The 20,825-nt window shown below is 45.6% G+C and overlaps 1 protein-coding gene across 2 annotated transcripts; it reads right to left on the reverse strand.

Moving 5' to 3' along the window:
* Positions 1-121: 121 nt before the first annotated feature.
* ARPIN (actin related protein 2/3 complex inhibitor) lies at positions 122-9,998 on the reverse strand. 2 transcript variants are annotated; one of them, XM_063089216.1, is made up of 7 exons: positions 9,786-9,998; positions 8,011-8,086; positions 5,772-5,904; positions 5,305-5,355; positions 2,396-2,602; positions 1,816-1,979; positions 122-874 (listed from the first exon to the last, which is right to left on the reverse strand). In XM_063089216.1, exons 1-7 carry the CDS (start codon positions 9,875-9,877, stop codon positions 866-868), a joined length of 732 nt encoding a protein of 243 aa, XP_062945286.1. In that variant the 5' UTR covers positions 9,878-9,998; the 3' UTR covers positions 122-865. The 2 variants fall into 2 exon arrangements, with proteins under 2 accessions (XP_062945286.1, XP_062945287.1); XM_063089217.1 differs by lacking the exon at positions 5,305-5,355.
* Positions 9,999-20,825: the final 10,827 nt, after the last annotated feature.

The following is a 20,825-nucleotide window of genomic DNA, read 5'->3' on the forward strand; positions in this document are numbered from 1 at the left end:
GTTCATGACCCAAGAGAAACGGCTTCCTTCTTATAGGAATGTTGCTCAGCTGAAAGATCATTTACCCCTGACAAGAAACCAGTCAGTGTGGAGGAATTCTTTTCTGATGATTTACTCATTCATAAAAAGTTCTCAAGGTACAAAACAACAACGAAAAAGGTGTTTTCAATAATGTGGCCTGGCAGAGTGCGTCTGAGAGATGTGGAGCAGCCAGCCACACCTGTCAACACGGTTGGCCTCCCTGGGGTCAGCATCCACCAGGAAAGCAGCCAGGGAGGGTGGAAGACAGGAAACCCCCACACAGCACGGGGCCGGAGGAGGAATAAAGAACTGGCAACTGGGGAGGGGAGATACAGGGACCAAGGAGGCTTGAAGTAGGAGAGCAGAGGCTAAAAGTCAGTGTGCTGGGGAGGGTGGTGGGTGTGGGAGGAAAGCGGGAAACGGAACAGAGGAAGGAGCCCTGCTAACTTCTCCTCTGAGCCACTCTGCATTTAGACAATGGATAGTTCCCAATTCTGCACCAAGACCAAGTGCCCTGAGGGACTTGCCCACCACCTGTCTCTGGGACAAGAAACAGGCTGCCATCCAGGGCACAGGGTGTCATGAAAATGTCTAGGAGGACTAGATTTGCATCCAGGGAGTGGTCTCCATGAGCCACAGCATGGAGCCCTACCGCCACCGTTGTGGTCTTTGATCTGGTTTTAGCAGATCTTGTGCAAAGAGTATTCATAGCAGCTGTAGGGAAGAAGCAGGTAAGGCTTGGTGGACTGCTCTCTCCAGCTCCAGAGTGGAAGTCAGTGGAAGAAATTCCCAACTGTGCACGGAAGGTGCTGGCAGGCCTGGAGGCATCCTCATCCCTCTAACCTCAGTCATCCTGGAGAAATCCAAGGGGTAAAGAAAAGAGATGTGAATAGAGCACATTTCATATAAGTCTTCTTGGCTGGCCCATTAAACTCACTTGGTTAGAGCATGGTTCTGATAACATCAAGGTCCAGGGTTCGAACCCTGTACCAGCCAGCCGCCAGAAACAAACAAAAACAGAAAACATGAAAGTCTTCAACAAGTCATTGGACCAACAAGGCTTCAACCAGGTGGTACTGGTGGGCCCTCAGCCACCTGCCTGACCGCACCTCATCAGAGCTGGCCCTGGGAACTGGCCTGGCAGCTCCATCTGTTCAGTCCAAGACTCACATTATTAAGACAAAAGAGAATCCAGACATTCTATGCTACCTGTTCCTACCTTCTCTGGCAAAAGCCATCATCTTCATCACCTAGATAAATAGCCCATCTTTCTGTGACTTCTTTGCTTTAAATGTCTGATTTGGTGCCTTTTGACATCAGTGCAAATCCTCAGGTGAAATACACTTCAGAAATACAACTGTGAATAGGTTGAGGATCAACTTGGGGGCTCGACCTCAGCAAACGACCACTAGTAAGGACCAAGTCAGCCACTTTCCTGCCATCTTGGGCAGGGAGCCCAGACCAAAGGAGAAACACTCGATATAGAAACATTTTGAGACTTAATGACCACTTCTGGATCCCTCTGCACCCCTCCTTCCCATCACTTGTTTTTATAAATCTTTGGGCTTCATGTAGGTTAGCATAGTTTACACCCATCAACAGGTAAGGCCCCAGGTTGTCACCTTTCATACCTTGAGGGAATTTTCCTCATGCTAACATACTCTCAAGAATTCCACAGAATTCCACCAAAGCTGGGGGTAAGATTTATCCTGCAGTCTCCTCGTCCTACCCCCAACCACAACCAGTATGTACAACCACACCAAGGCTAGGTACACAGTTGTCCCCTTGACCTACCCACTCCTCATCAGCTGCCCCATCCCCCTGCTCTCGGAGCTCCACTGTGGCTCCCTCTGAAGATTTTTGGGCCATGATGTTGTCTGTCCAGGATGCCCCTGTCTTTCCATCACCAGCAAAATTACACTTGGTCACTGTTCCAGCCTCAAGTTTGGCTATTGAATCTGAAAGAAGAGAAGAAGTTGAATGTCCTCTCTCCCTGTGGCAGAAATATAGTGGAGGCTAAGCCCCTGCTGGTGGGGTCCCCAAGGCCTGGGTCAAGCCGTTTTTCTCTCCAGGTTTGGGGGGGTCATTGAAGCCCTGGGTGGTACTACCAAGGCACTAGACAGGAGAGGTCATCCATAGGAACTATGGGTTTGGGTGTCACCCTGGATCCAGGATGTTCAGTCTAATAGTCCCAGGACACTTGTCCAGGGTTTTAGGAATAAATCTCAAGGGGTTGGTCATGTCCCCACAGAGGCCAGAGTGGCCTGCTTCCATGAGCTCTTAGCAGGAGGGGTGGAAAGCCTCGAAAGGGAGGACAGGAGCCCCCGCAGGCCACACAGGAACACCGGGCCAGCATGAGGGCCACACTGCTCACCTAGGAAGGGGCCATCACCCCGAGTTTTCAGCCGTACACCAGTCCCCAGCTTGAGCTCCATTGCTTCCATTTCCGCCTCAGGCATCCAGAATGCCACCGTGTGCTTGGGGGTGAGGCTGTCTGTCAACGCCAACAGCTCTGGCTTATTCACTAGCCCCTTCAGCGCCTCGGGCGTGAGCGTGTCGCTGTCCCCCTTGGCTTCCAGCTCTGCAGGCACACAGTGCAGGAGGGTTATCACCCCATAACAACAAGCACTTATGGAGGGCCCTTTAGGAGCCAGGTGAGGGCTGAGTGTTTTACATGCCCACCATGCCCGTAGGGTAGGCCTCTCAGGACCCATTCTGCAAGTACTCATCAAGGAACCCCACAGCAGAGAAGTCATGGGCATGGGTTCCGGAGCCAGACTGCTGGGGCAAGTCTAGGCTCTCCTGTAACTTGGGCAAGTTACTTAACCTCTCTGTACCTGAAAAATAGGGTAAAATTGGACCTACCCAATATGACTGACATGAGGTGCAAATGAAATAAAGTATGTAAAGCACTTAGCACAATGCCTGGCACATAGTAAATCCTCAGTGACTGTGAATGTGTTTTTAGTATCCCCATTTTACAGATGGGAAAACCAAGGCTTAGTGAGGTTAAATAATTAGCTCAAGGACGCACAGCGGTGGAGGTGGCAGCCCCACTTCCCCACAATTCTGCCATCTTACTGAGACCCGAGTTATCAGGCAGGGTTCTCTCCAGGCCCTCAGGGTCTTCCTGGCTGGGGTGGGGTCTGCTGGAACCAGGAGCAAACTTTGGTAGTCCGCATACTCTCTCCTGGCCTGCTCATCCTGGCCCTGGCAGAGCTCATGGGCTCAGAGAGAAACCCAAGTCCTAAATCTGCAGAGGCCAGGAAGTTCCAGACTAAGAAGTGAGGCCCAGCCTCACAGGTTGGGGGTGCCGCAAGACCTCACGAAGGTGTGAGTGGCCACACCCCTGCATGGCAAACTGGAGCTTGTCCGACAGGCTGCCTTCTCCACACCAACCCCCAGGTGGCCGCACTCTGCTGGAGAACATCCCAGCCAACCCACAAACACCTGGCCACATTCCATTAGTGGTGGATAACCTCAAACAAGCTCTGTCAGGGACACCTTCTGGAATTCCCATGACACCTTGCTCACACAGAGGACTGCTCCATAACCTCAACCCTGTGCCCAGACCAGTGTTCCCCAGACAAACCATCTTACCTGCTTAGCAAGATAACAGAAATCATCAGGTGGGGCTCTCTCTCTTCCCTGACACCACCTACCTGTCAACTTACCTCTAACCACACAGAACCTCTCCTCCTTCCCTTCTGTCTCAAAGGATGAGATGTCCCTCCTCCTGCCTCAAGCCAGTTTCTCCATCTGGGCTCCAGACCCTCCTGGAGGGCCTGTCTCTCCCTCCCCACTCCCTGGTCTTCTTCAAAGCCTTCCTGCATTCTGCCTTTGACACCCACTACTCCAGATCCCCTCCCCCCACACCCCAAGTCACCAGTAAGCTCTTCTTCAGCACCCGGCCCCACTGCTAGTTCCTCACTCCTGTTCCCCTTGGCTTCACTGGGCTCCCCATCTCCCTCAGACCTCCAATGGTTCCTGCTCCTGCTCCTGCTGGGACTCCTTCCCCACCTACCTCTTATTATTGCTGTTGCCCAAGATAACCTCCTGGGCCCACTTCTTTTCTCCTCCTGGGTAGTAACTTCCTCTGTTTGCATGGCTTCAATACTCTCAATGGGCTGATTGTTTCCAAATGTGTGCTGCCAGCCCAGCCATCTCCCCACGTTCTAGAACTGTACCTCCAAGTCCCCAATGGAAATGCCACTGGCAACTCTAACTCAGTGTGTCCCAAACCAGAGTTCTTCTCCTCAAACCTCTCCTCTTGCACCTCCATTCCCCCAAGCCTGGAGCTCATGCCCAGCCCCAGGGGTCATTCCTGATTCCTTCCTCTTTCTCTGCCATCCAATCTAACACTGGGGCCGCCTCTTCTACCTTGGATTGGTCAAGTCTCTCCATCTCCACTGACTGGTCCTTAATCCTGGCCTCTTATCTCCATCCTAGGTTACCAGAACAGCCTCCCAACAGGCTTCCCTGGTCTCCAGTCTATTCACTTCCCCAAGGATTTTTAAAAACAAATCTAATCATATCACTCATCTATTTAAAGCCACTTGCTAAAGGCCTCCCCTGCATCTCGGTTAAAGTTCAGCTCCATCCCTGCCACTCACCCCACACAGTTTCTTGTCACCAGATCAGGAGCCCTGTAGTCCCCATGCCTTTGGCACACTGTCCCCTCTCTACAAAACACCCTTCCAAGCCCAGGCACCGGCTGATTCCGGCTTATCTTTCAGCATTCAGTACCCGTGCTCCCTCCTCAAGGGTGCCCCAACCATGGCTGTCTGGCCTCAGGGTCCCTCCCTGGGATCCAGCCATGGGCCTGTCATCTCTTCTTCCAGACTGAGAATTTCCCAAGTGCAGGGCCAAGTCTTGTTCGTCCCTGGACCCTCAGCATGTGGCACAGGCCCGGTACATGGTAGATGCTCACTAAATGTTCAGAGAATTAAATGAGCAACTGAAAGCATGAATGAATAAAATGAGATTCCCACTCAACCTCAAACTTCTCACACAGGGGCAGACAGCAAAGAGACCCTTCTACAGCCAAAATCAGGAAGAGGAACGAGGTCATGGAGGGCCTGCTGTGGTCTGAATATGTCCCCCCAAAATTCACATGTTGAAACTTAATCACCAATGTGATAGTATTAAGAAGTGGGGCCTTTAAGAGGGGATTAAGTCATAAGGGCTAATGGGATTAGTGCCCTTATATAAAAGGTTGAAGGGAGCTGCCTTGTGAGGACACAGCAAGAAGGCACCTCTTTGAAGAAAAGAGCAATCCCTCACCAGACTCTGAATCTGCCAGCACCTTGATCTTGGCCTCCTCAGTCTCTGGAACTGTGAGCAATAAATTTCTGTTATTTATAAATTAACCAGTCTAAGGTATTACATTACAGCAGCACAAACAAAGACAGGGCCCATGAACCAAGTGAGGATTTTGGCAGGCTGGGGGCCTGGCCTGGGCTCTGCACAAAGGCAGTAGAACCCAAAACCAAGTCTGTGAACAATTTGCCAGATGCAGGAAACAGCAGGGGTTGGTAAGGCCAGCATAGCCCCTGGGACTGGGGTGAAGCAACGGAGATCCTCTGAGCAAATGAGGGCAGGAAGGATTCCCATTGGGAGGCTCTCAGGCCACATGCCGCCTTCAAGGCAGACCATGCTGAGAAGACACTTTCTAGGGGACAAGAAGCGTGGGAAATAAAAGCAGGCCACACTGTAGAGGGCCCTGAGGAAGGAAGTCAGAGGATACCTACTGTAGGATGACATGAGGAAGCCCGTGTTCACTTTCCTGGTGGTGCTGAAGTTGGGCTCAACTTCATTTCCCTTGGGGTCGAATTTGCGGCAATGGATACGACTGGGTTGGATATACAGCACGTAGTAGCGTTCCTGGGGCCAGGCAGAGAGAGAGTGATAGGCTGCTTCACTGCCCCCCAACACACACACTCTGGGCTCTGGCTGCAGTCCTCGCCAACCTCACCCTCTACCCAGGAACCCCACCCCAGCTCTGAAAGATGTTCAAGCTGAGTAGATGCCCCCACTCAAATATCCATTCTCTCATGTGTTCACTAGAGCACCTGCCACACGTGATGAGCTGCGCTAGAAGTCCATGATGGGGCAAGCACAGGCCGAACCCCAAGGCTTCTGCATAGCCAGAGGCAGCAAGCATGCACAGAAAACTGTAAACCAAGCACTGAGGACCCTAAATCCCATAAAGCAGGAGTGGACGCTGCCAAGGTGCCATGGAAAAGGCACCAAAAGGGAGCCCCGAGTGAAGGCAGCCAATCTGCTCCTTCCATCAGATGTAGGACCTGGAGCAAATCACTCCTAGCCTTTTGAGCCTTTTGTTCCCCTGTCACACAGGGACAATGTGATGATGACTATTCTCAGGAATGCTATAAGGATTCAATGAGGTACTGGAGGAGCAAGCGTGGTACAAAGCACGAAGCGTGCTGTAAACGCTCTTCGCCAGCTATTCTGATAAAGCAGGCGACAATGGCTCCCAGGGATTGCAGAAGAGAAGACAACAGGAAGGCAAACCTGAAACTGTGGGAATAAAGGTGTAGGAAGAATATTAAAATCCTGAGACAGGTAGGATGGCCGGTTATATCAGTTGCTTAGAGCACGTGGTATTATAACATCAAGGTCAAGTGTTCAGATCCCCATATCTGCCAGCTGCCAAAAAAAAGCCTGGGACAGGTACATAAAATAAAAGCCAAGAGGCCCAGGAGCACATTTGATCAACTCGGGGCACATGGAGACCTTGTGGGAGCCCAGGCTGGAAAAGCAAGTGGGATCAATTTGGGACAGGCCTTAAATTGGTGTTTGGAGTTTGGATTTTACGTGGTAGATGAGAAGGAATCCGGAAAGGTTTCTGAATAACAGTGAGACCCTCAGAGATGTCTTTCCAGAAACAAGTTGGCAGCAGGCCACAGATGAGCTTTGAGGGCAGCCAGAAGGCACGGGGGTAAGTGCAAGGTTTTATCAGGACAGACTGGGGGCCCCTCTGAGGTGAGTGGACATGGAAACAGGAAAGGAAGGGAGGGAAGGGAAAGACCAGCCGAGGTAGGAGTCCAGCAGGACTGGCATTACTTACCTGCGGCGGGGAGGGCAGGAGGAGGAGATAGCAGGGGTTTGCAAGTGGGTGGCTGGGAAGAACACTGCACTACAACCAGGAATAAGGAACTCAGAGGAGGCAAGTTTGGAGAGCAGCTGGGAGAACACTCTGCCTGTCCGAGCACAACCAAGGCAGGCCAGCCTCCCATCAGCATGGGGATACTTCTCGGGGCTCAGGATTGCTGTACCCACCCGCTGACTTGAGTACTAAGGAGGGGAGGATGCAGCAAAGCATCTCTTGGCATGAAAATAGTGAGCTGGGGACTGAGGCTGTTCCCATGGGGTGTAGGCTCCATGTAGCACCAGGCCTCTGGCTACCCCCTCAAGAGGGCATTTTGATAAGTTCAGTTTCAGAGACCAAAGAGATAAGGCGGTCAGCACATCTAGGTGGGCCTATTTGAAAGGGGGGTGGAAATTCAACGCTAGTGCTCAAAAGAGACTCAGGCTAGTATAGGATGGTGAAGGCCAGGTGTGTCTGAGAACACCTGAGATGGGGTGGTAATAAAGAGCATGACCCCAGGAGGCTGGACACAGGAAATGAAGCCCCAGACAATGTCAGCAACATAGACTTCACATGCAGGCTACGTTGGGTTTAGGGCCTGGTCATCTCTCAGCTATGACTCAGGCTCTTCTGGCAAGAGCCCAGGCCCTCCCACCTGTGCTACCCAGCACAGCCCCAACTGTTCCCTTTCCACTCAGTGGTCCCATGTGGCTGCTCATCTCCCGGCCCACTTCCCACCTGGTCTGTGAGCCCATCAAGGAAGGAGCTGGATCCCGAGTCTGGGCACTGGCAGAGCCCAGCACAAGGAGATGCCTTGGTGGGTAAGGACTGTAAAGCCAGTACCCTCCCTGTGAGTACCACTGAGAAAGTATCATCACCTTCCTGCCATGGGCGTCCAGGATGCTGTGCCGAGACACATCGACCAGTTCTCCCTCCAGCAGGATGCCATTTCCCCTGCGGATGAGAGGGAAAGAAGGGATGGCTGGATCTGTCAGTCCTCAGGAAAGAGTCAGCACTTAGAGAGAAGGAAGTCCCACCCGTTCCTCCTATTCGCCTGGCCCTGAGCAGCTTCTCTGTGCTTCCCATGTCAGAACATCCATCCCTCCAATGGCCCCCAAGGCTGGGGCACTGCCCAGAGGGTGGGAGGAACCTTGTCAGGCTGCCCTAAGACCAAGCTATGACCCCCTTCTGCAGAGCCACTGGGAGTTACTGTAACTAGAGCCTACGTCTTCTTATCTACAAAATGGAGAGAAATATAGCCGCCATTATCTGTTCCTCGGATGATGATGTAAGATCATGTATGTGAAGGAGTTTTGTAAATTATTAAGTGTTTACTAAAAAATTTTACTTTTCTATTTAACCAAACAGGGTGGGGGATGTAAACTGCTATAAATTATCTTCTCCTTTCACCTGTTTCAAAACACTTTTATATTACTGTTCTCATTCATAACCATGTGGTCATCAACCCAAGGAAATGATTATTTGCCAGTTTAGAGGTAGAGAAACTGACACTCAGAAGTTTTGTGACTAACCCAAGATCACCGGGTCTGATCATGGAGGAACTGGACCCCCAGCTACCTGATTCAAGTTTTCATAAAAGCAGAACCTGGGGGCCTCCTTTATAGGAACTGCAGAAATGGGAGAGAGGTGGGGACAGCTGAAGATGACAGTGGAAGTGGCCTGCTGGGGCAGGGGGCAAAAACTTGACACCTCCCCCGACCTTACGAGCTTCTATCCACCCCCTCCCCCAAATTCTGTGTTTAAAAAAATTTAACTGACAAATGAAGATTGTATATATTCTAGGTATACAACGAGATGAGTTGATATACGTATATATTGCATAAGGATTATCATAATCAGGTTAACACATCCAACACCACCCAAGTGGTAAATTAGATCCCCAGGACTTGTTCTTCTTACAACTTAAAGTTTGTGCCCATTGACCATCTCCCCATTTCCCCCATCGCCACAGCCTTCATCCCTTGGCAAGCACCATTCTACTCTGTTTCTGAGTTTGATTTTTGCAGGTTCCACATATAAGTGAGATCATACAGTATTTGTCTCTCTGTGCCTGGCTTATTTCACTTCACAAAATTCTTTACTGTTTGCAATTGCAAATGGATGGTCTGTTCGTTCTCATAATCTTGTGACAGCAGGGCCTGATCCTCTGGATCTTCCACACCGGCCCCAGGCAGGCCCTGCCCTCGCCCAGCCCGATCAAGCCAACTCCCAGCCGCTGTTATGGCCACCGTCCTTCCTGGGGCAGGGCACAAGCCTGTGCAAAGGCCGGGAGGCACCACAGCCTGATGAGTGGGGTTTTTAGTCACCGGGGTGGGGTAGGAATAGAAGGTGGCGTGAACCGAGGCACGACCCTCAGAGAACCATTTGGGAGTCGGGATCTTCTCCCGGGGGTACGCCGGCAGACGGGGACTTTAAAGCAGATCTGTGTCTTAGGGGTGCGCGGCGGCCGGGGGCGCAGGGAGGAGCGGACTGGAGGCCGGAGAGTCGGCTTTGGCAACCCCGGTTTTGCTTCCCACCCGCGTCCCCCTTCCCCCGCGCCGCCCCAATCTTGCGGCTGGGTTCAGAGCTGGGGCGGGGGAGGCCGACCGAGGCCGGCGAGCCCAGGCCCGCTGGGGGCCGCGGCGGAGCCTACCCCTGGTGGGCGGCGGGGTCCCAGGACCCGGGCAGCCGCACGCTCTGCACCGCCTTGTTCCGGAGGGCGCTGTCGTGGTAGATACGGCTCATTATCCCGACCGCCCAGGGGCCCGCGAGGCCCGGCGCCTAGAGCCGGCGGGCGGGATGGGAGCCACCGCGCGGGGCAGCGCCTGACGGACGCGCCGACACCGGCAACTCTCAGCAGACAGATCCCGGAATGGCGCGGCCGGGCTCCAGGCGTTCCCGGGCGGGACTTAAAGGGGCCGAGCCTCATTCCTGCCCGCCGGACCGTGCGCGGCGCGGGGTGGGCTTCCGGGAGGATCCGCCGCTGGGGGCTCGGCGCGGGGGGCGGGGAGGGAGGGGGCTTGTTCTCTTCTCGCTCTCTCCCTGCTTCCTTGTTACTAGAGAGAGCGCCCTGCCCCAACACATGCACAAAGAGGAAACTGAGGCCCAGACATCCTAGAGGATCCGTCTTAGGATCAGCTCTGGAAGGAAAGGTTTCCAGAGAGCAGGAATGGAGAAGAGGAAACAGTCCTTAGGGATGTGGTCAGCACAGAAGCTGCCCGTTATGCCCCGCCTGCGGTCCCACAGTGGCTGAGGGAGGTGTCTCAGGGATCTGTGATGACAGACTCTGGGCTTAGATGACAGATCAACAACATACCAAAGTTTGAATCCCAGCTGTGTGAGCTTGGTGAGTTCCTCAGCCTCTCTGAGCCCTTTGTGCCCGGCAGTTGGATGCATTCCTGGAGGCCAGGTGTGCCCTTTGGGAGGACTTTCAAAAGGGAGGTGGCCAGGGAGTCCAGGTGACCCGGGAGTCCAGGATGAACTGTCAGTGTTGGAGAAAGCACCCTCCCCCATACACGCACATTATGATTTTGGTGGGTCCTAGGCACTTCCTCCATCAAAAAAATTTTTTTCTTATATTTTACCACTGGGTTGGAATAAAGATTAATACTTAATATTATATATCAAAACATTTTCTTCAGCCTAAAATTTTTCTTCTGATTTTAAAAGAAGTTAAAACATTTTCAAGGGCCGCTAAAAGTATTATGGGCCGTAGGCATTGTGCCTAATGGATTAGTCTACCCCATCCCCTATCTGGCCTACCTGGCTGCTCAGTACATGTCCTAGAAGGAAGGATATAGAAAAGCCCTACTGGGAAGCCCCTCTGGGCAGAACTGTCCTTTGGCTCTCTCCTCAAAACTCCCAGGCTGCTCACAGCCACCTGGCTGGCATGTCCCCCTTACTGTGGCTCCAAGTTTGCACTGCTCTCTATGGTAGCCACTAGCCATATATGGCTATTTATATTTAAATTTTAATTAATTAAACATAAATAACATTTAAAATTCAATTCTTCAGTCTCACCCATCACATTTAAAGTGCTCAATAGCCAAATGTACTTAATGGATACCATTTTGGATAGTGCAGACACAGAACATTTTCATCATTATAGAAAGTTCTATTGGACAGGGCTGCTCTAAATCTTCTCGTAGGAACAGTCATCTCCTGCCTGTTAGAATCTGCAACTTCACCCCATCAGCACAATCTGCAGAGCAGCCACCAGAAAGGCAGGGGAACCTAAAAGAACAAGAAAAAAGGTGTTGGGTTTTTTTAACGTTTTCACATTTATTTCCTAAAAAGCGTCAATCATCATGGGGGAGAAAACCAGAATTTTGTTGGACTTTCTTACACCTATTTTGCAGTTTATTAATGTCTCTATACTAAATTATAAACCACAAAGTACACCACAGAGACAGTTTCATCATCTTAGATTAACACCATTCAACATTTGAATCCAGCAACCAACTCCCCTTGCTCTGATTTCATCATTCTCAAACTTTCTTTTTAAATTTTGTTATTATTATTGTTGTTTTGTTTGTTTTGTCTTATTTTGTTTTGTTTCTTGATGGCTGGCCAGTACACGGATCAAATCCTGGACATTGGTGTTATCAGCTAAATTTGGGGGTTTAATTGTTAGTAGAGGCAGATTTATAGCTATAGAAGCTTAAGCTTTGGGCCCCTCAGTTCCATGGGCCTCTTTTAAGAATGGCATTAGAGGGACCTTGCAATGTGTTCACATGGGCATATGGTTTTCTAAGGTTTTCATAGGTAAGGCAATTTTGCTTCAGTCAGTTAAGACCACTATCTCTTTTTGCCCAGAATTCTCCTTTGCCTCATGTCAAGTGATGGTGGAGTGGGATATGGGTGCAGGGAAATTGGCATGGTATACATTTAGTTTGGGTTTAGTGGAATAGACTTACGTGTTCTAGTCTTTTCCACCAATAATTAAGTTACTGCCTGCCATCCCGGTGTAGGAATACCCTCCCACCCTCTGTGCTGACAACATGAAGGAGCAGGGCCAGAGTCACATCACAGTAGAAACGTGCCCTACAATGTCTGGTGCTGAGTTGTGGTAATGCAGAAAGAACAAGGTGTATCACATACAGAACCAGAAGTTGGTGTGTAGAGAATTCTTCCAGTCATCAGACAGGTAAAGTCATAAGTGCAGGATTTGGTGTTCAATAACCCTAGTCAAAACCAAAGTTCTCTCAGGAATCTTCTTGCTAAAACTGTGCATATAATTACAAATGCACCAAAATTTTTTCCTTTTCTTTTGATGGACACTGAGCAAAATAGAATTTATCAGGATTACTGCATAGGACACAAATGTGTAGCAGCAAAACATAAGGAGTGCATTAATGTGTGGAGTCATAGGTTTTATGCATGTGAATACATCTTAGCATATCTGACACATCTTGTCCTGGCAAAGTCTGGTGGTTCTAGAAGAAATAGCATGCCAAATTGCTATTGGGTTGAGATAGCCTGAAGAAAACACATACACACTACAGAGCAAAAGATACAAAACAAAGGAAGCACTCAAGAGAGAAAGCATAACATAAAATAAGATGCCGGAGTGAGGACCAAACCCATCCATCACACTACGTCAATAAATGCAAATAGAGTGAGCCTCCTTTGGAAAGAAAATCTATGATATGCCTTTGGATCAGACATCTCTTAATGCCACATCAGAGCCTAGTAAAAATACAAGAAGAAAACATTTTTTAAAAAAAGTTTAATAATCTCGGTATGGGATGGCTTTTCTTTAGAAAACTTAAAGTCTCAGCCGTAAAAGAAAACACTGACAAATTTGGCTCCATAAGTTTTAGAATTTCTGCACTGATACATCAATAAGGACAGGGAGCACTATTTTAGACTGATAAATGGCTTGTAGACATGTTAAAATATCTCAACCTCATTCCATTGTTTTCATTTGCATTTCTTGAATTATGAATGAGGTGGAGCATCTTTTAACATGTTCTATAAACCATTTATTTTTTCTATGAGAGCTGATCATTCCTTTCACCCATATCCCTCCTCTCACCTCCAGTTTGGTAAGGATCAAAACATAATAATAACTATTTGTCTAATAAATATTTGGCTACAGCATGGATAAACGTACACCTATGTACATTTCTGGGTAAAGTGTGTGTGTGAATTGGTGCAACTTTTTTGAAAGGACATTTGACAAGATCTGTTAAAATTACAAACACGCATGGCTTTTGACTCAGCAATTCTACTTCTAGGAGTAGAAATATTTGTGTGTGAAATGATGTATGTGAGCATTGCTTGAAATAGCAGAATACTAGAAATATCCTAAGTGTTCATCAATGGGGGACTGGCTAAATAAATTTTGAAATTTCAATTCAAGAAAATGATATGTAGCCTTAAAAAAAAGAATAAAACATATATATACAAAACATACACATATATATGTGTATGTGTTCATACGTATGTACAATACTGAACTGTTTCACTTGTTATTAAATGAAGACAGTATTGTTGAGTGAAAACAGTAAGTACAGTACAGTGTACCCAGCAGTCACTTAAATATTAATTGAGCACTTCCTCTCTGCCAGGAACTGTCCCAGGTGCTGGAGATATACAGGTGAATGAAACACTAGATCCAATCTGCCATGAAACTGACATCCGGTAGAGGAGAGAAGCAATGAGCAAATAAAACAACCCAGAAATGAGTGAATTACAGAGAGTGGTAGGTGCTCTGAAGGAAACTCTACAAAGGATGTTACAGATTGGGCTGTACCCAATGAACAGGTGGTCATGGAAGACTTCTCTAAGAGGTGTCATGTGAGTTGAGGCAGCAGGGTATGCAAGAACAGAGGTCCACAGGCAGGAATGAGCCTAGTGTTGAAGGGCATTGTGGTGTGGCCATCATGTTGGAGTGCAGTGACTGGTGGGGAGGGCAGTATGGATGCGGTCTGAGTGGTAGGCAAGGCTCAGAATTTGTATTTAATTCTAAAAACATGTTCTTGATGTATAAAACACAAGGGATATATTTGTGCATAAGTGCATTTCTTCTTGCATGTGTGCTTGTTTGTTACATATTATTTCTGGAAAGAGAAACAAGAAATTGATCATAGTGGCTGCCTCAAGGGGACTGGCCTCTGGGGTAGGAAGGAGACTTATGTTCATAGTGTAGTTTTTTATGCTATTTGATATTTTTACCATGTACATGAATTACTTTTTCAATTAAAAACTAGTCAATTTTTTAAAATGTGAAAACATCTTAATATTCAATCTCAGTTTTAATCAGAGAAATGCAAATTAAAACATCAGGGAAATAAGAGTTTTTAAAGGAAGGATTTAAAACTCATAAAGCTCATAGTTGATGAGGATGTGAGAAAATAGAGTCATGTATTGTTTGCATATTTTATTTGTTGGAATGAGCATTGGTAAACCCTTCCTGGGGACCATTTGACTGTTTTGGTATCAAAGGCCTTCACTTTTTTAGTATATCCTTGCCTCAACTGTTCCATGTTCATGAATTTCCCCAAAGGAAAGAATCAAGGACAGGTGCAAAGATTAAGTTACAAGAATATTCATCCCAACATAATAATAGAAAAACTATAGAAACAATTTAAATTCTAACAATAGTCATTCTTTAAAAATAACTACATATATTCATACAATAAAATTGTATGACTATACTTTAAATGCTGTTAGAGAATATTTAACGACATGCAAAATCGTTATCAATTTAACATTAGCTGAAAAACAAAGTCACTAAAAAGAAGTTTCCATATTCCAGCTGCAGCACATACACACACATATATGAAATCTGCAAAAATGTTAACAATAGTTAATAAATCATTGGTGATTTATAGTCTCTCTCTCTCTTTGTTTTTTTTAAGATGACTGGTAAGGGAATCTTAACCCTTGACTTGGTGTTGTCAGCACCACGCTCTCCCAAATGAGCTAACCAGCCATCCCTATATGGGGATCCGAACCCATGGCCTTGGTGTTATCAGCACCACACTCTCCCAAGTGAGCTACAGGCTGACCCTATAGTCTCTTTCTTTATAGTGCACTTTAAAAATGATTTTTACTTTTGGGACCTCAAGTGCATGTAATTACACAGATAGAAATTCTTGGTTAAGAGCACACTATCATTGTTTAGCCCATGCATGGTTGCTTTCATTTTATTTACTTTGATTTGGTTATGTATGCATTTGAGTATGTATTTATTCCTATAATGAACTCTCACGACTCCACCACCCAGCTAGAACATTGCTAATAAATATCCATGGCTCCTCACCTTTCCCATCCCCATTCTCCCCCAACTAAAAATAACCATAATCCTGAATTTTATGTTTATTATTCCCTTGCTTTTTAAAATTTTAATTTTTTTCAATTGTGATAAAATACACATAACAAAATTTATCATCCTATCCCCTGCACTTTTTCTTTCAGCTTGCCAATATGGGGATCTGAACCTTTGAACTTGATGTTATAATACTGCACTCTAACCAACTGAGCTAACCAGCCAGCCCATCCTACCCATTTTTAAGTGTACAGTTCAGTAACATTAAGTACATTCACAGTATTGTGCAACCATCATCACCCTCCATCCACAGAACTCTTTCATATCATAAAAGTGAAACTCTGTACTTACTAAACAATAACATCCCATCCCTCCCCTTCTCCCACCCCACCCTGGCAACCAACATTCTACTTTCTGTCTCTATGAGTTTGACTTCTCTAGGTACCTCATATAAGTGAAATCATACAGTATTTGTCCTTTTGTGACTGGCATATTTCATTTATTATAACGTCCTCAAAATTCATCCATATTGTAGCATGTGCTGGAATTTCCTTCCTTGTTAAGGCTGAATAATATTGCATTGTATGTATATACCACATTTTGTCTATCCATTCGTTCATCTATGGATATGTCGGTTGCTTCTACCTTTTGGCTATTGCAAATAATGCTGCCATGAACATGGATACACAAATATCTCTTCGAGTCCCTTCATTCAATTCTTTTTTTTTTTAATTTAATTTTATTTTTTATTTTATTTTTTAAATTTTATTTTGTCGATATACATTGTGGCTGATTATTGCTCCCCATCACCAAAATCTCCCTCCCTTCTCCCTCCCCCCTTCCCCCCCAACAATGTCCTTTCTGTTTGCTTGTCGTATCAACTTCAAGTAATTGTGGTTGTTATATCTTCTCCCCCCCCCCGGTTGTGTGTGTGTGTGTGTGAATTTATATATTAATTTTTAGCTCCCACCAATAAGTGAGAACATGTGGTATTTCTCTTTCTGTGCCTGACTTGTTTAACTTAATATAATTCTCTCGAGGTCCATCCATGTTGTTGCAAATGGCAGTATTTCATTCGTTTTTATAGCTGAGTAGTATTCCATTGTGTAGATGTACCACATTTTCCGTATCCACTCATCTGATGATGGACATTTGGGCTGGTTCCAACTCTTGGCTATTGTAAAGAGTGCTGCGATGAACATTGGGGAACAGGTATACCTTCGACTTGATGATTTCCATTCCTCTGGGTATATTCCCAGCAGTGGGATAGCTGGGTCATATGGTAGATCTATCTGCAATTGTTTGAGGAACCTCCATACCATTTTCCATAGAGGTCTGCACCATTTTGCAGTCCCACCAACAATGTATGAGAGTTCCTTTTTCTCCGCAACCTCGCCAGCATTTCCTGCATTCAATTCTTTTCAGTACAGATGCTTCTTTTTTTTTTCTTTATTTGTTATTTATTTATTTTCTTTGTTTTTAAAGGCTAGTCGGTACAGGGATTGAACTCTGGATCTTAGTGTTATCAGCTCCACACTCTAACCAACTGAGCTAACCGGACGGCCCAAGAGTAGAGGTGCTTCTTGACTTACAGTGGGGTTGCATCCTGATACACTCATCATAAATGGAATTATAAGTCAAAAATGAATTTAAATACACATAACCTACCAAACATCATAGCTTAGCCTAGACTACCTTAAACGTGCTCTGAACACTTACATTAGGTTAGAGTTGGGCAAAATTATCTAACACAAGGCCTATTTTATAAGAAAGTGTTGAATATCTCCTGCAATTTATTGAATATTGTACTGAAAGTGAGAAACAGAATGGGTGTATGGGTACTCAAGGTATGGTTTCTACTGAATGCATATCACTTTCTCACCATCGTAAGGTTGAAAATCACAAGTCAAACCGTCGTTAGTTGGGGACTGTCTGTATGTAACCAGAAATGGAATTGCTGGATCATGTGATAATTTTTTTTAAGTTTTTTGAGGAACCACCATACTGTTTTCTACAGCAGCTGCTCCATTTTACATTCCCACCAACAGTGCACAAAAGTTCCCATTTTTCCACATCCAAACAAGAAGACTGATATATATGTCTGATGGACTGGAGTTTCCCAAAGGAGGCAGCACAAACAGGAAAGAGAATGAAGCTCTGGAAGAAAATTGTCACATGTGAGGAAGAAGGCTGGCAGAGGGATGGAGCGGCAGGGCCAGAGGGGCCAGGACTTCAGGGCCCCCATCAGCCTGTGGCTGTTCACCATGGCCCAGCACAACACAAAGTGCTCGTGGGTAACTGCAAAACCTTTTTTGTACTGACGTGTTGATCTTTTCCTTATTAATCCATAACAGCTCCTCATAGTTCTCACCAATTTGTCGTTGTATTCAAAACTAAATACATCTCTGAGTGGCTGGCCCGTGGCTCACTCGGGAGAGTGTGGTGTAGTTAACACCAAGGCCATGGGTTTGGATCCCAATATAGGGATGGCTGGTTAGCTCACTTGGGAGAGTATGGTGCTGACAACACCAAGTCAAGGGTTAAGATCTTCCTTACTGGTCATCTTTTGAAAAAAAAAAAAACAAAAAACTAAATACATCTCTAAAATGTTATTTTAAATGCCATCTTTGTCATATCCTTAAAAAATAAATAGATACTCTACTTGCAAATATTCCTTGGCTTTTTGTTCTCATCAAGTAATCTCTCTGTGTGGTACCATACTGTTTTAATTTTTCTAGTTCTATGAGATATTCCAATAACCAATAGGTCAAGATCCCCTTTGTGACTCCAGTCTGTCAATTTGATCTTAAATTTTCCTTCTGACTTCTTTTTCTAGGTGTATCTATTCTGGACCAATTAGAGCCCCTGGAGTGACAATCTATCTTCAGGGCTTAGGATATAATGAGGCTGGGCATCCCAAGCAGGTCTCTCTCTGCCCAGCAGGAACCTCCATGGTAAGGCACAACCCGAATGACAGTAATTCACATTCAACCATTTGAAGCAAGGAATCCCTAAGGGTATTTCCATTTATTGCCAGACTCACTTTCCCCAGGATATGAGTATCCTCTTTCAATTGATCGTCCACTGCTGGTCACTTCAATGTGGTTGCTTTGTCCAGAGCACCTAAAATTTGTTTCTAGGAATGAATTAAACTTACTTTTTTTCTTAGACTAGAAGCCTCCACACTAGAAATAGGTCTGCCAAGGGATAGCTGTGGTTTCAAAGGTGCCTTAAGTGTTCTCATATACCAAGTTGTAAATGTTTTAATGCTGTAAGGGAAAAGTTTTAACAGAACAGAGGTAGGAAAGACCAGGGTGAGCAGTGTGATTTCTGTGTGAGTCGATTCACGGGCTCTGCCTGGCTGCCCTGTTCTAACCACTGGATACCATTCTGCCTGATCAGACAGACAGGCTGTCTGCTCGGAAATCTGGTCACATTTTGCTTGTATTTAAATTTTTATTTGTCTTATGTGCCCCACGGAGAAGTAAGTTATCTCTGAGGATTAGAATGCTAGAATCAGGGGTTTCTCCTGGAGTTGCCAGCACAGATGTCAATCTGAATGGAAAATTCCTCCTGATGTTTTCATAAGGAAATGGGTGGTGCCAAATGGTAACATTTGGGAACAATCTTGGAGAAATTCTACTGCTATATTTCTGCTTTGAAGGCTAAGAACACCTAGAGAGGTGGCCTGTCAACATTTCCTTGCAAATTGTCATACTGGGACTGGATATTGGGGAACAGGGAAAAGTGATCATTTCCCACACTCTGTTCCTCAGCCAAGTCATCCACATCCTGCTGTACTTGGGTTATGTTGATTTGGGAACAGCAAGGTCCTTCAGAAATCCATTTGTGACATTTGCTATATGAGATTTTGTTTTAAATTTTTAATATTTTTTTAGCTCTACATGCTTATTATAGAAAATTTAGAAAATATAAAGAAATATAAAGAATTAAAATCACCCATACTCCTCTATTCAAAGTAACTGTTGACATTTTGGTGAATTGCCTCCACACTATTTTTTATGTATAATTGAGATCTCCCATTCATTTCCTGACTTCAGCTTGCTGTATAATTAAACTATAATTTTAAATTAAAAATAAATTTATTTAAAAATTTATTTTATTTTTGTTTCATGTTATTTATTTGATCTTAAATTTATTTTCTAAATAAAATTTAAAATTTTTTAATGATTTTTTTTTTTTTTTTTTGGTGGCTGGCTGGTACAGTGATCCAAATCCTTGCCCTTGGTGTTATCAACACCACACTCTAACTAAGTGAGCTAACTAGCCAGCTCTTAAAATAAATTAAAATTTTTGTTTTAAAATTTAAACTTTTTAAATTTAAAAAATAAAATAAAACAATTTTAATAACTGCATAAAATTATATTTTATGCATGTGTAATAACTTGCTAACTCATATTACAATACATTTAAGTTGTTTCTAAGCTTTCATTTTTATAAATGCAGCAGGACTCAAAGTGCAATGCAACTATGTCTGAGATGTGAATAAAAATTGTAGCTCTTTTATTTTTTCTGGTCTTCCCAAGACCTATTCTCTGGCTGGTATGAGAAAAGGAAAAAAAATAGTTACCTTTCAAACTTAGTCCTATCTAATAATTCTTATTTATACACAAGGTTCAATTTCCCTAAGGAAAATAGTCGGTCTTCCGCTGCTGTCCAGGCTGATGTCTGGTAGGAGTGTGGCTCCGGTCTCTGAGAGTGGGTTTACTCAGACCCCTTCTGATTCCAGGCTGATCCCCTCCGGCAACTTCACCTTCCACTCCAGCTACATCAGAATCCCATCCACCAAATGGAGGCTCTACTGAGATTCAGGAAGACTGAAGCTCAGGGACTTCCTCCACCTGCCCAAACTGTGCTTTAATTTGATGTGACCATATCTCGGAGCATTATAGGGCTTTCTTTGAGGCTTTCCTTGTAGCTCCAAGCAGGAAGAGAGGCAAAGGCCCTTGTCGTGGTGTTCACTGAGTTCCTGACTTCCCTAACTCCAGTTGCATATCTGTCTGACTTGCTCTCCTCCCCCATGGCTTTCATCTTCCAACTTCCTTAGGTCCTGGAACAGGCAGGCTTCCACCTTGCTCTCTCACATATCCCTCCAGATAAGGCAGCAAGCCCAGTGGCCTGCCCTCTAAAGCTTATAGACTGAGTCCTCAGGGCTCGGTGGCTGCAGTGTTAAAGGGGAGAGGTTGTATGTGTGCCTGGGATAAGAACAAAAGAATTTACAACTTCTCTTAAAACAAACACCAATTTTGCAAGGCTTGCTGTATAATTCTATTTTGAATGTCAGAATATCAATTCCTTCTCTCTGCATTCTTTCTACAATTTTGCATTTCACTGAAACTAGTGCCATGAATAGTAAGATGCACTGTTATTTTAGGTACTCCAAAGAAAGAAAAACAA

This window comes from Cynocephalus volans, chromosome 3 (genome assembly GCF_027409185.1).
Source record: "Cynocephalus volans isolate mCynVol1 chromosome 3, mCynVol1.pri, whole genome shotgun sequence".
Lineage (NCBI taxonomy): Eukaryota > Metazoa > Chordata > Mammalia > Dermoptera > Cynocephalidae > Cynocephalus > Cynocephalus volans.